Here is a 15,031-nt window from a genome sequence, read left to right on the forward strand (position 1 = left end):
CTGGGAAAGAACTACTTCATCGTATTGGAAACAGACATAAATATTGATTGGAACATTGAAATATACTGCAAAAAGACAGGTCACCTTCAGGTGCAGAATAATGAAACCAATTTTCTGATTAAAATTAACTTTGTCCTAAACACAATTATCATTGATGAAGCAAATGGTTTTCTGTGTATTGTCAGCTATTAAAATGATATCTAAAGACCTTTCCATCAATAGATTTCAAAGTTTATGCTTCCGAGGTCATCTTGAGGACATGCACTCATATCTTCATTTAAGACTCACTTATGCAAGTCCATTTAGAAAGTGATCCGGATGATTTGTGGATTGTCACTGAAGAGAGGTGTACGTATATGTGAGCTCAGGTGTTTGCAACACAGTGCTGGAAGATGAGCTCTCAGGGGAAGATTTGGGGGTTCTAGGTCACCTGGAAGAAGGGTGAAATCTGTCTGTGAGAACAAGGAAGTGAGATATTAGCCAGTCACATTTTTGGCACTGGCTAAAAGAGGTTTTGCTGATTGGGGCAAAGAAATGTTTTCTTCTGCTCAGAAAATCATTATTTGTAAGTGAAGAAGGCTGCATTAGAGGTGTGCAATTCCCATGGTCAGTTTTCCCTCTGAACTGAAACCACAGCAAAGCCCTGGGTTTGGACAGATAGCTTGTGTCAGAGACTCACACAAACCTCACATGATTATGGACAGGGCAGGCATCTGTGGCGAGCTGAGGGCTCAGATGGGCACAGGCAGCGAGCACTGTGCTAACCACAATGGAGGAAGAGACAGGGCGGGGGGGGGGGTGGGGGGGTGGAGAGGGTAGATCTGGCAGTGATGCTACAGTGCACACTTTTTTTCAGATGATTTGAAGGACTAGGTGTCCATGGAGCAGCCTCCAGCTACCAGCTCTTTGCTCTCTCCCCAAGAAGAAACCACAAGAACTGAACCAGAATATTTACAGACACTTAGGATGTTGGCTCAGCAATAAAACAGAAACGTCCAGTGGCAGGTTCACCCACATGGTTCCTCAGCCATCCTGCCAAAGCATTCCCTGAAACTTCCCCAAAATGTCCTAGGTGGAAATTCCTTCCATATACAGAAACGGTTTGTTTTGTTTAAATTGGTATAGCATTTTTCACAGCATCAGGGTCATGGGTTTAACTTAGAATTTTCTTCGGCACGGAAATGTCAGTACAGACCTGAGAAGCTGTGCTATTAACATTTCAGGAAGGGCAAGTAGAGTCAGTGAGAGGAAAAGAGCAAGCTAGCAGAAAACCTAAAGGCAGGATGGTAAAACTTAAGAGTGTGCCATGTGCAGAAGTCAGCGTCTCTTAGTATTCAGTAGCCAGCTGGAGAGTGTGATGATACAGGGGAGAAAACTGAAGCCATCTAAAATAAAGTGAGGCAGGGCAGACAAAATAGTGATGTTACAGGAGCAGTATGTATGAAGTAATTTTGCATGTGCCTAGACCACCGTGTGTATAATCCAGCAGCTACAGCTACACTAAAGCCTGCTAGCCACCTTTGCTGTAAAGTCTAGTGGAGACAATTATAGTTTTCCTCTTTCAGCTTGTCTCTAGAGGGACTGGGCAGTGAGATAAGGAACCGAAAGTAAAGACCTATGTAAAGACCAAAAGGTTTTCTTTAGCTGGGAGTGCAAAGCCACAGTCCTAACCTCAGTTTTGTTGCTGATGATACTTTCCCATGCCTCACTCACGCCTGTTTGCTGTACGTGCATACAGGGTTAAGTCATTAAATGTTTCAGAGGGCCCTTTCAAGCAGGACAGTCCCTCTCCCATTGAAACACCTGGGCAGGAGAGGGCTGAGAGCAGCGCTCCTGGCAGGGGCTGCTGGCGGGGACCAGGCTGGGCAGCCGACACCGGCCCGTGTGGCTGTGCAGAGTTCAGAAAAGGAGGGCGTTTTGTCGCTGCCATCTATTTCAATCAGGCGACAGCCTTTCTAGGATGCCGGGAGCCGCGCGGCGGGAGGGAGGGCCGCGGCGCCCGGACGCGGAGCCGCCGGGCCAGCGCTGAGGCGGAGGCCGCCCCCCAGCCGGGTGTAGCGCGCTGCCGCTGGCAGCCCGGGCCGCGGTGAATGCCCCCAGGCAGGGGTCCCCGGTCGCTCGGGCCGCGTAATTTCTGGTTCAGGGTTCGTTGGGGGGTTTTGGAAGCGGAGGGGGGGGGCGGGGGAAGGCGGCTTGTGGCCGCCCGGGGTGGCCAGCCCCGGGGCCGCCAGCCCCGGGGCCGCCTGAGGCGCGCGGCGCGCCCCGAGGCAGCCGAGCAGCGGCGGGGCGCGGGCGGGAGCCAATGGGGGCCGGCGCGGCCGTGTGACAGGCGGGGCGGCCGCTGCCCCCGCCAGGCGGCCGGGGCGGGGAGCCGGCACAGCGCGCCGCGCCGCCCGGCAGCATCATCCTCGGCTGCGGGGCTGACACACGCCTCCATCCTCCTCTTCCCCCGGCAGCCGCTCGCACACGCCTCGCCGCGGCGAGGGAGGCCGGCGGGCGGAGCGGAGCGGGGGGCGCCGCGGCAGACAAAGCAAAGATGGCAGGGATCCTCGCCTGGTTCTGGAACGAGCGGTTCTGGCTGCCGCACAACGTCACCTGGGCGGACCTGCAGAGCACGGAGGAAGCCGCCTTCCCGCAGGCGGAGGACCTCTACCTCGCCTTCCCCCTGGCCTTCTGCATCTTCATGATCCGACTGCTCTTCGAAAGGTAACGCCGAATCGCCCGCGCCGCCCCGGGCTCGGCGGGGCTCGGCGGGCCGCGCGGCTTGCGGCGGCCGCTCGCTGAGGGGTAGCCGGGGAACCTCGGCTGCCCGGCGTCCTCCTCCCGCCGCCGCTTCTCTCCCGGCCTTGCCGGCCTCTCGCGTTTTCCCTCCCCCCTCGGTCGGTCACGTAGCGGGCCCGATGCGGGAAGGTGGAGGGGTTCGGGAGGCAGCCGGAGGCAGCCGGCGCTCCTCTCCCGCTGCCCGCAGCGCGGCCCGGAGCGGGCGCTAGGAGGCGAGGTCTCCCCGGGAATGGGCGCAGCCCTCACTCCACCTGCGGCGGCCGCGGCGCCCTGGCCCGGCGCTGGTGGCGGGAGCAGGAGAGCTCTCCGCCACCTGTGCGAGCCGGGGCCTGTCCGCCCGCGGGCCGCTACCCACGGGCTGCGGCGGGGTGCTGTCCGGCCCCCTCAGGGAAGCCCCGCGAGAAGCGCTGTGGGGACGGGCCGGGGCGGGAAACTGACCCAGCGGGAGAGTTTGCCCGTGCCCGTGCCCCAGCCGTAGGGTCGCTCTGCGGAGAGTAAACCGGGGCGAAGCCCGCGCTGCCCTCCCAGTGCGCGGCCGCGGGGCGCGCTACGCCGCGGCATAGGGCTCGGCCTCAGTCCCGCCGGCCGCTGTTGAACTGGGGCGTCGGGTGGGGACGGGAGGTTCGATGGTGGGCGCGGTGGTGCGCCCGAGCGGAGTTTTGCTTGGCCAGTCTGCGCGGTAGCGGCGTGCGCGGTCCGTGCCGTGTGTCGGACGTAACTCGCAGTGCTGCCGGGACGTAGGACCTCCCCGAAGAAATGCTCCAGGCGCTGTTCATCACCGTTCTTTGCTGAATGCAAAACACACATTTCACAAACGCAGAAGTACGTATATATGTATATTTAAACGCAAGGCGTCAAACTGGTGACTGGTCAGCAATGACTTTTTATTTTCTGTGAGCGTTTCCCCACGGATATTTAGGAAAGGCCGCCTGTCACAGGGAGGCAGCTGAAGCGAAGGGTTGCTCACTTGCGCAGGCTTCTGTGCTGCCTGACAAAGGTGGTATTCCCTCCATCTGCAGAGAACAAAAGAGCGATTCCCTATGCCAACACCTACGTGTCTTCAGTGCTGTCTTCCAAGGCAATGCTATTAGGGTAGTCAAGGAAGATAAAGGAAGACCAGTAGGTACCGCATGCCAGAGGAAGGATATAAAGATGCTTTAAAAATGATAAAATAGCTGATCTGCCAGGTAGCACTCCACATCTCCTAAGTATTGCTTTGCCCTGATTAGTATATGACACCTGGGATGCTGGTTTTTGAAAAACTTGGCTGTTTTCATGGCTCAGTTGAGAGGACCACATTTGTTTTGAAAAATAAGCTGTTGTGGTCTGTTGTTAACTTCTGTGATGCTTTACAGATTTACTGAAAAAGACAGCAAAACTTGTGGTCTGCCTGGAAATCGCAGGTTATCAAAAGTTAACTTAAACACTTACTTATTTAATACTTAGTTAAATACTGCATTATAGTTACAATTTGAGTACCAAGTATTATTTAGATAATGTCAAATCATTAGTGGGTTTTTTTCCCTTTGCAGTCTGTACAATGTGTACTTTGGAGCACTGAAAGTGGGTGCATGATGTGGCATCTCTTGCCATCTGAACTGCAATATGTATCACAGCAGGGCTGTGTTTAGGTGGAGGAACAGTTAGTCAGGGAGACAATTTCAGCCTAAACTTAGAATCACGTTGTTTCTACTGGTTCTGATGCAGCTGTTGTTAGTGTTAGAGAATCTACTCTGATTATTTAGTAGTCTGTATCCATTCCCTCTAGTTATTTTTCTTTGTTCAATTAATGGAATTTTAAATTTTGCAGTACATTATATTTTTAGGTGTTAGATATACAGATAAGAAAATCAGTACAGTTTCAGATTTCTCTTATTTGCTAGCCTAATTTTGAAATTTAGGTCTGAAAATGTGTTCTGCTAGCCTGATAGTGGGGAAGAGACCTCCAAAGAGATTTTATTAACAATTACTTATGTATGTATTTTTTCCTTTCTAATTTCAAATCAATTGCAAACTCCTCTGTGAGAGTAGGATCAAGCAGGTTTGTGTTGGATTAATCCACACGGCATGGTACAATTGTGATTTTTCATGTAGAGCGTTTTATTAAAGCAGGCTGAGCAAAAGCAACTGGACCTGCTTCCACTGATCAAAGCAGGGGGATTGTCTTTGACTTGAATGGGGGAAAGATCAAGCCTTATTATTGCTCATTAGTAATTTATTTCGTCAGACCTCTGTGCTTTGTTTGTTGGGAGCCACAGAAATGCCTCATGCACATCGTTAATTAAAGGCTTGCAATTATTTCAATTGATAAAGCTAGACAAGATCTGGAAGGGAAAAGAGAGGAATGTCTGTTAACTTGATCATTTTTCGTTCTTCTGTGTATTAAAACAGCTACATTTTTTTCCTTTCAAAACTCAGGTTATGGATGAGTGGTGTTGTACATGCTACATCCTGGAACAGTCTTTTTGCAGATGTGTAACAGTTCCCTGTTTTTGCAATGGTAGTAATTAAAAATAGATGCTGTGTTTAAAAAAAAAAAAAGGTTTACTTTAAATCCATAGTTGTACTGCAATATTTGTAACTTCAGTGTATTTTCTATTTTGTTTTGTAAGATACCTAATTCAGGTGCTCTTGTAATACTTTATACTGGTAGGTAAGCATTCACAAGGTGTTAAGAATCTGATTACGTATTTTATGTCCATTATGTGTTTTGTATCCATTATTTCCAGACTCCTTCACAGCAGCTGACTGCTAGGCTGCTGAAGCAGTGTGGTTTTACTTTCCTTGCTATGAAGGGTGACTAACTTCATGGGTCTTCACAGTAGTAAGAAGTATGGTTCACAGGGAGCTGTCATTTGGACTTCATATGGCTTTGCTTACAAAGTTTGTGGTATGTCTGGGGGGTAAAACTTGTCATGCTAAGGGTTAAAAGTTTACTTCCTTCATATGTATATTTATATACATATATATTTGTGTGGACATATTTGCAGGCTCAACTGAAATGACAGAACTTGGAAATTTTGTTCTATACATGTTCACCTATTATTAACGGAGTTAATCCTACTGGGGTTTTTTTTATGTGTGTGACTGGTTTGGTGAATCAACTAACAAAGTCAAGAAAAGAGTCTAGACACTTCTGTGGTTTTGTTTTTTTTTTTTCCTTTCAAATAAACTACTTTTGTTGATTCCCTTGTCCTGCCATCTCTGACCAGCACTCTTGAATGAAAGGAAAAAGTAGATTAGAACATTAAGTGTATGCTGAATCACTTCAGCAATTGGATCTGATGATGGTGATGAGTGTTCTTGAAATAAGCTTTGCTCTGAGGTATAATCTCATAACCATGAGTTTTAGTAGATCTATATGCTGAGGCCACTCTAGTTATAAATGAGGTGCTAAAATAACTGCCTTTCCTCTTTTCCCTTCCTTCTTATTCATCTCTTTCTTTAAACACAAAGTACATTTTGGAAAACTATAGTAACTAAGTGCAAAGATAGCGTTACCTAGTAATCTAGAAGATGGCAGGAGTTTAGCAATGCAGTGGTAATATGGGGTCATACTGCTTCATAGTATCCATCCATTTTGTGTGTCTGACTTTTTTTAAAGGCATGTAAGCAACTAAGGATCCCCTCCTGTACTACACAATGCCTTCAGCCATAAGGAGATGACTTAAGTGCTCAATAATATCAGTCTCTGTCTCCCCAGATCCTTTCCAGTTCTAGTGCAGGCAAGAGAAGTTAAAGCTGAATTGAAACTGGTCTTGCTAATAGCAGGGTGTTGTAGTTTTGATTGGCCTAAAAAAGATAAAGAAGCATCTATTATTCTGGGCAAATACAATTTTTCTTCTTTTATGGGGTCACATAGCTCTTCATCCTCTGTCCTAGACCTCACTGCTCAGAGGCAACATCCTTTCCTATCCTCCCAAGCCTGTCCTCTGTGAGGGGCATGTGGTTATATGAAAACAATGTTCACTCAGCAATTGGTGTGCTTGTTGGACACAAAACAAGAGGGTAACACACCTCTGCTTTAGAGGCTTCTCTCAAGGGAGAAGTTAGCTGAATCCTCCAAAGGAAGTACTAATTAAACGGATTTCTGATGTGGTCCAGCAATCTTCTGAGTCAAGTAGTCTGATATTACAGTTGGCTCATCTCCTCAAGTTTCTCATACCTCATAATTGTAGTTGCAGTATACTTTATTTCCCTCACCTTGTAAGCCGCACTTTGGGCTCAGATCTAATGAGATCGCTCCATAAATCTGCAAACTAGGCTTATAATGCCTTTATTGTCCTCTGGCCTTGAGAGGGGAGGTGGCAGGGGGGGAGCTGGTGCAGTTCTCAAAGGTGAAGTTGATATTCCTCAGGTGATGGAATGGCTTATGTGGTCAGGGATAGCTTGATTATATATAGGAACAGCCCTCCAGCTGCGCTAATTTAAACTGAGCCAGCCTCATCATTTACTATGTCAGATCAAGATACTCTAGACATTGAGCATATGGAAATTCACAGCTTTTGTGTGACATTTTGCTTTTATAATGATAATTCAGCCTCAAAGGTAACCTCAGCTGACTGTTATTTAGTGAGACACAGTAGAATTCCTAGTGGATCAGGGTGACAATACAATGACTGTATGTATGCACATATATATATATTTTGCTAACTGTAAAAATTCATTCGGGTGACGATACATTAAAGCCTTGCAAGAGTTTTTCGTATACGGTGTATACATACAAACTGGATTTCTGTAATTCCTGAGACATCTAGTGTCAGTGCTTTCTTGCAAGAACAAGGAGGCTAGACAGGATACATCATTTGGAAGAGGGTGTACAAACTTGGTGCATTTCTAGCAGCCTGAAACCTCAGCTGGGGAGGTTGGGTGGGGCAATGATCACTATTTCTAGCAAAATTTGGTTTTAGGCTGTGATATTTGTAGATTTCTTGCTCAGTTCCCTGTGTGTTAGGTGAAATCTGATTGTTCAGTATAATTCACTTGTGTGTCAGTGGATGCACGTGTTCACTGACAGTAACCTCAGTTTTTTCCTCTACTTATTTTTATCATTTCATAAGATGGCCTGTAGGGTCTTTTTTTGCATAATTACTATTTAATAAATGCTTAATTCAGTTGAAATGGAATAGGACGTTGAAATTGATAACTTCCTATGAAAAGACACGGGCAATGTAAAGAAAAGAACAAAAAAAGCTATTTCTTTTAAACTTTAATTTATTTTTAAAATAGTAACAATAGAGCATTAGCAGTAAATAGCTTTAAAATAAACTTATATCTTGCTAATGGCACTATCAATTTCTCTGTATTTCTGTTCACCAATTCACTGTCATTTATGTTTCCTTTATGTAAACAGATTTTGTTTCCTAGGGTTGCAGGGTTTGAGCTTCAGCCACTAACACAAGTAGATACCTCACAACAAAATGATTGTTTTTACCTGGAGACCCATTGCTTGTCTTGGGCATGGGAGGAGCTCTGTCTTACCAGCTCTGACCAGTGTGGTGTGTGCTCACCCGCCTTAATTGTGTCTGTGTTGGCTGGTATGCATCTCTGTTGTGTAATGTAGTTGTGTGTTCAGATGTAAGCTGAGAGTGTTCCTTTAAAAGAAGGTCGAGTGCATAAAATGCATACTGTTTAAATGTTCTTGTACATGCACATTAGTGCCAATCTTAAAATTGGGAGTTAAATGGGAAATATGTGTTGAGCTCCAGTTGCCAATGCCATTAAAACTGATTTCTAAAACACTCAGGTGACAGAATTATGACAGCCAAACCACAACTCGGCTGAGGGGAAGGTTTCAGTGACAGATCACTAGTGGGTACTGGGAGCCTATTACTGGGCCAGAGCTGCTGTTAGTGGGGTTTTGTCTGAGTGCAGGTTCCAGTTACTGTTAGAAACTCCCATTGGATTCCTGTCTGGATTCCTGTAACTGCACAATTTGATCTGAATTACCTGTGGCTCTTTCATTGCTCCTACTTCTTCCTGTGTCACTGATTAACAGGCATTTGCTAAGAATTTGTTCTCAGAAAAAGAGATCTTCTGCTATGCTGCCTCTTTCTACACATCTGCAGACCAGTGTCTTATTAGTCCATACAAAGTATTTAGTAAATTAACATTTGGGGAAATCTGTTTGCTTGACTCTATCTCTGTTATCTGTCAACAGAGCAGAGAGGAAGTGGATGCCTGAGCTGAATAGTGCATACTTGACCATATTTATATATTGTTTTTTTGGATTTTTTCCAACAGTTGTTAAATATCCCATGCCTACTGTAGTTTGACAGTTAATTAGCATTTGGGGTTTCTGTGCCTGTCTCAAGGTGGTCTTGGCGTTTTGAGAAGAAAGTTAAAATTACAACATAAAAGTATGTAGTTTTCATAAGTGATGTAACGTTATATAATGTTCAGTAGTATTCTTAAGACTGTAGTTGCGTCTTATGGACAGTCAGATGTGTATCAACAGTCCTTGGAGGTGTTCATCTAACACCTTGATTGTTTTGTGGTCTCCCACACCAGTGACTCCCTTCACTTACTGGGCACTTACAGATTATGGTGGTGCAGCAGGGATGTGCATCCAGGTCAAAGGAAAGGGAAGGAAATGTGTGGGTCTCTGATCATTTGAAAGAGGAGTAAGCACTACTGTCTTGCTTTAAGGTGAGCAAAGTTTCTGACAATCAAGTGGGCTGAGATATTCCGTCCTCTGCGAGGAAGTCTTTTTAGCACATGGTCCTTACAGAAGACTAACTCTACACCATCTGGCATCCATCAATTTCTCACGAGGATGATGCCTTTCTGGTTGTTCTGAAGTAGTCAAATTGTGGCGGAGGTGGGAGAGCTGGAGTATTTAGCATAGCCTGTTATAATCTTAGAGATGGTTTTCATGATGCCGGTGAACCTGTAACACAAAACTGTGTACTTCTGTACCAAAAGCAGAGAGTAAAGTGTAATGATTTTTTTTTCTATGTAGTTAATAAATACCTCTCGTAATTGCAAATTTTGCTGTTGGTAAGCTTTCATACTGCTGAGCAATTGTGAAGCCTCATGTAACTGTTACTGATGAAGCATAATCAAATTTTAACTCTCAAGGTAATTGTCTGTAGAATTACTAAGAATGTCTTAGAGCCATAAAGAAGCATAACATCCCATTAGCCATGTTGTGTATTTTATAATATGTAAGATACGTACCTATTTGTATATTGGCTATTAATCCAAGTCACATTTTGCACAGGGAGAAAGGTTCTCCAGGCTACCTTGTATTAATGAAATATCTTTATCAGGTTCACTGACCTAAACCTCATTTTAATATAATAAATGATGCACTTTAAAGTTTGGTCTGAAATGATGAAAAGCCTTCTTTGCACTCACAGGTCACACTAGGATGGGTAAAGCAGGATATCTAAATCACTTGCATTTTTTCCCAGTGTGAGTGCAGTAAAAGCTTCCTTTTAATAGTACCTTCCCTGTCTTGGTTTCTGCTGTAGGGGTGGGGGGGAATAACCTATAGTACTGTACTTAAAAAAACAAAACAAAAAACCCCCAAAAAACCCCCCAAAATCCAGCTGACATAGTTACACTGTGCAAAAAACAGAAGATAGAGCTCAGAGCGTGTTCATTGGCATAAAATCTTAGATTCTTGCAGCTCAGTATTTGTGCATTCAGTAGTGTTTGTCTGTCCTTTGTAACAAGCTAGTTGCTCTATTTTTGACAGTCATGGGATGACCCACAGGAAAAAGTGTCTCTTTTATTTGTTACACATCTACTTGTTGCCCATTTGCCACCTTCTGAGATAAACAGTGTTTTTAGTTCTGCAAGCAGAAGGGAAAAAGGCTTGATAGAAGTGATGTTGAAATCATCACTTTGGAATTGGGATCTCTTCAGTCCCATTTCAGCTCTGTTGCTGACTGAATTCAGTTCTATCTGACATTGTGAGGTACCTGAACTTTCACTGGGACTGTTGCTTACCGTGTCCCTGGGACTCACATCCTTACTGAGAAGAGAGTGGAAGCAGAGGCCGCTCCCAGCTTCTGCTTTGCTATGGTTTTTGGCATCCTGTAGTTACACAGAACTTTAAAGTATGAAAGCTGCTTTTGCACAAATACTGTCTACCTGGACAATTGGTACAAATGAGCATAACTGCCTAGGCTAATCAGAGATGCTTTCATGCGGTGGCAGGGAATTGCTAATTTGGTGCATGTTGTATAGTGCGAAGTAGAGAGACCCTGCTCACTCAAAAGCAGTTTCTGATCACAAAAGTGAGGATGTGAAAAGAAGATCAGAGTGGTAATTGTAATATTACTTGTGCTTGCTTTTGCTTGTGTCTGTTGTGACTGTGTGATGTATCTGTTGCTGAGAGAAATGCAGTGGTCCACATAGCTGGAGATAAACTGCCTGGTGTGCTGTTGTGAAGGGGACAGTCCGAACAAGGTAGGTTCCTTGAGAAGTACAGAAATTAGCCTTAATATGGCCACTGCTGAAACTTTGTAGGTGGGCAGCATAAACATGGAGCGCTAGCATAAACCTGCAGGCATTACAGTGTGACAAAGCAGACAAAGTTAAATCTATGTGCAGTAAAAGTGAGATGAGAAATTTTGGGGGTGGTGGGTGAAGTCGGGTGGTGGTAAGCTCCTCTGATACGCTTCTCAACCAGGAGACCTGCTCAGCTGGGGAGCTGGAGGGCTCCAGCCTCTCACCAGCTGACTGATGGGGCTGTGGCTCTCCTGGGCACTGGCTGTAGCAGATGAGACCAGTGAGTCATCAAGACCGGAATCCCCCTTGCAACTGGTGAGACCAGTTGCTTCTGTTGAAGATAAAGTTTTAGGAAATGAGTGAGTTACGAGCAGGAATGTGCCTGTTGACAAGCTTTTCTGAAGTTGTCCATTAGATTTTCTTGAACTACCTGCTGTTTACTACTTGCAGTTGTCCAAAGCATGCTGCTGGATCAGATGATTGAGTCCAGTTGGGTGTATTTATTCCTCTTACAGGCATCATGTTGGAAAGAAGCCATTGAGAAAAAGAAAAGCAAGTGGTTAGACCACAAGCAGAAGCATGTTTTGCATATATTGAAGAAATAATTGGGTAGTAATTGGGTGGTTGATACTTATCTGTCATCTTTTCCCGCAAACCTAGTATGAGAGAAGGGAGAGAACTTACATGGTAAGAGGGTAGCCTGAAAATATGAACCGTTCCAGTGCCAGATGCTCCCCAGGATTACAACACCCATTGTACTAAATTAACTTTGCAGTGATTGCATTGATGTGATTATGTCAAATTGAACTGCAGAGTCCTGGAAGTGCTGGTGGACAAGAAGTTGAGCATGAGCTAGTAATGCACCAGCAGCCTTGGGGAAAGTGTTGCCAGTAGGATGAGGGAAGAGATTTTTCCCCTGTAGTCAGCACTGGTGAGGCCACGTCTAGAGTGATGAGTCCAGGTTTGGTCTCCACTCTACAAGATATGAACATACTGGAGTGAAGGCAGTGAAGGGTCACTAAGACAATTAAGGATTTGGAGCATCTGATGTATGAGGAGGGGCTGAGAGACCTGGGACAATTCAGTCTGGAGAAGAGAAGGCTCAGGGGGATCTTATCAGTGTGTACAACAAATAACCTGATAGGGAAAGTAAAGAAGGCAGAGCTAGACTCTTCTTGGTGTCCAGTGAAAGGACAAGAGGCAACAAGCAATTGATATGCAGGAAATTTTGTTTAAATATGAGAACAAACTTTCTGCTGGGGTGGTGGTGAAACACCGGAACAGGTTGCCCAGAGAGGTTGTGGAATATCTGTCTGTGGAGAGACTTGAAAACTAACTGGGCACAGTCCTGCTCTAGTTGACTGTACTGTGAGTAGGAGGCTGGACTTGGTGATCTCCAGAGGTCTCTTCCAGCCTTGGTGATTTTGTGAAATCATAAACCTCACTGTACGGCATGCTTTCACAATGAAGGGCTCCGAGGGCCTCCGGGGATCCTATGTCTGTATGAAGTTTATAAACTGTGCTGGAAACCTGAATAGGTGAGGCTTAGGTGGAACTTCACTGTAAGCCTGCAGGAGAAACTTAATTAGGGCAGAGCACATAACACTTGATTGAGTGGACATCTGGATTTTCCATTTGCTGTAGAATGGGTCTTTTGATTTTATTGTAGTCTGGCATGTGAGCAGATGGGATGTAAATCAAGAAATAGATGTTGACCTCTTCTACCTAAGACAGGAACTACCTTGTGAGTACCCAAAATGAAGTCTGAGTTGCTGTGGTATAAACACATCCTGTTCCCTTCTAGGATCAATACTTTTGAGTCTCCTACAGCATTAAATTTTATTATAACAGGTAATTTTGAGGATAATTTTAGTTTTGTTCCCCTTAAGTTGATTCTTCTCCACATTGCAATATCTCCAAGATAATTTTGGTTTTGAAAAAAAATTCACAGCAAGAGGTGCTTAGAAGACAGGGAACAGTGATCACATGCCTTACTGGAAAAGCTTTAATTCCCTTTGTGTTCAAGATAGTGAGAGTAAATGAGTCTTAGGAAAAAAACAAGAGAGCCCAGTCTTTAGTTCCACATTCACTAATTGTTTATATAGGTAATATATGTATAGTTGTAAATACATATGTTTGTATGTGTGACACAGTAATTTATACAGCACAGCGGCATCCTAGCACTCTGACATAGTACTTTTTTTTTTTTCTGTTTTATTAAATATCATTAAATTAAAAAATTTTCTTTAAGAGCAGCTATAGAATATTGACTGGTCTAGAAAATTAGATGTTTCAAAATGTCAGTTTGGGGTGATAATGAAACAGTTTGATATTTGACAGAAGAAACACACCCTATATGCTAATTAAAGGAACTCTCATGTGTGCTAACCTGGAATTATTATTTTCTAGACCATTTATAGGAAATGAGAAAAATACTTGGTTTTCTTCCAGTTTGGAGTGAAATGGAAATTTAGAAATGTCAAAAATTTCATCAGGAACAGATGTCCTGACTTTCAGCCAGCAGTGATAAATGGGTCTGGTTACAAGACAACAGTGTAGAGATAAAAATGAGATCTGTATAGCATTACCAGCCTCCAGAAGCATATATTCTTGACCAGCTCTTAATTTAAGAGTTAGTTAGTTTGCATCTGTATGTGTGGTGCACAGAAAGTTTGTTGTGTTTGTGTTGTTTTGTATTTTATTTATTTGAGAAAAAAGTTGTATCTCTGAACAGGTTGATTTTGTTGAAAATAGGCTGATGGTTTCCTAGAATCATGGCAAGAGCTCCAGTCTCTAGCCTGGCATTTACCTTTAGTTGTCAAGATAAAAAGTGCCCTAGCAGACATGGAAGAACGCTACTTCATCTTGCTTGCTCTTCCACTGAGAGCTGACTTCAAGGTTTGAAGAGAAAGTGCACTTTGTATCCATCACCGTAGCACTACTTGTGTTTTGCCTTGTTCCCTGATTGGAATGACTCAGGCGTAACACCATGGCTTTGAGCTTTAAATACTAACAGCAAATCTCTTACTCAACTAAGGTGCCTTAAAGAATAGAAAACTGCAAAGTTACCTTGAAGCATCTACCTTTACTCTTATTTTTAAGTGCATTGTAGTTAAATCATTTTCCCTATTCTAGAGGGTGGCTTTAGTGGTGGTAGAGGGGTTTTTTTGGTGTTTTTTTTTTTTTTGTTATATTTTATTACCATGTTTTCATTTATAACATGTAACGTGACAGCCATCACATCTTTGAAGCACCAGGGCTGTGTACAGCTAGAATTTAGGATTCTGTTTGTTTCATGTCTGCTATGGAAGCTGCCTGTTAATGATTCAAAAATAATGCATTGTTTTGGGGCAAAGCATATGATTCACGGCACTTTAACACACTCTCTCACTCCCCATCTTACAGCTGTGCCCCATCTCAAAATAAATTTCCCTTACATGTCTCAAATTAAAATTAAGGTTTATTCCAGTATTTCTTGCTATGCATATTTCTGATCTTCAGCTCTTCTTCTGTGTACCCCATAAATGTTTCCTTGTCCTGCATCTGCTCCCATCTTATTTTTTCTTTTTATTTGCTCTCTTGTTGATCCCTGCCCCCCCATTTGAACAAAAGCTGTCTATCCATGCATGATGTTCTGCAGAGCTGCTGATGGTGAACAAAGGCAGATCTGAAGTTTATGTCTTGAGGTTTGTCCATTGCTGCCCAGCTGTTGTGTATGGAAGAGGCAGAAACTGAAATAGAGGAAGCAAAGTCTTTCACTCCTCTTCAGTGCTATTACAGGGTGTAGTGA

At 44.2% G+C, this 15,031-nt stretch overlaps 1 protein-coding gene across 1 annotated transcript in view; it reads left to right on the forward strand.

The window, feature by feature from the left end:
• The first annotated feature begins 2,536 nt into the window (after positions 1-2,536).
• CERS6 (ceramide synthase 6) overlaps positions 2,537-15,031 on the forward strand; it is a 130,124-nt gene continuing 117,629 nt past the window's right edge. Inside the window, exon 1 of the mRNA XM_086465516.1 lies at positions 2,537-2,706. Within this exon, the coding sequence (XP_086321642.1) occupies positions 2,537-2,706 (170 nt within the window). The remainder of the gene's footprint in view (positions 2,707-15,031) is intronic.

This window comes from Leptosomus discolor, chromosome 5 (assembly GCF_034619465.1).
Source record: "Leptosomus discolor isolate bLepDis1 chromosome 5, bLepDis1.hap2, whole genome shotgun sequence".
NCBI classification, from domain to species: Eukaryota; Metazoa; Chordata; class Aves; order Leptosomiformes; family Leptosomidae; genus Leptosomus; species Leptosomus discolor.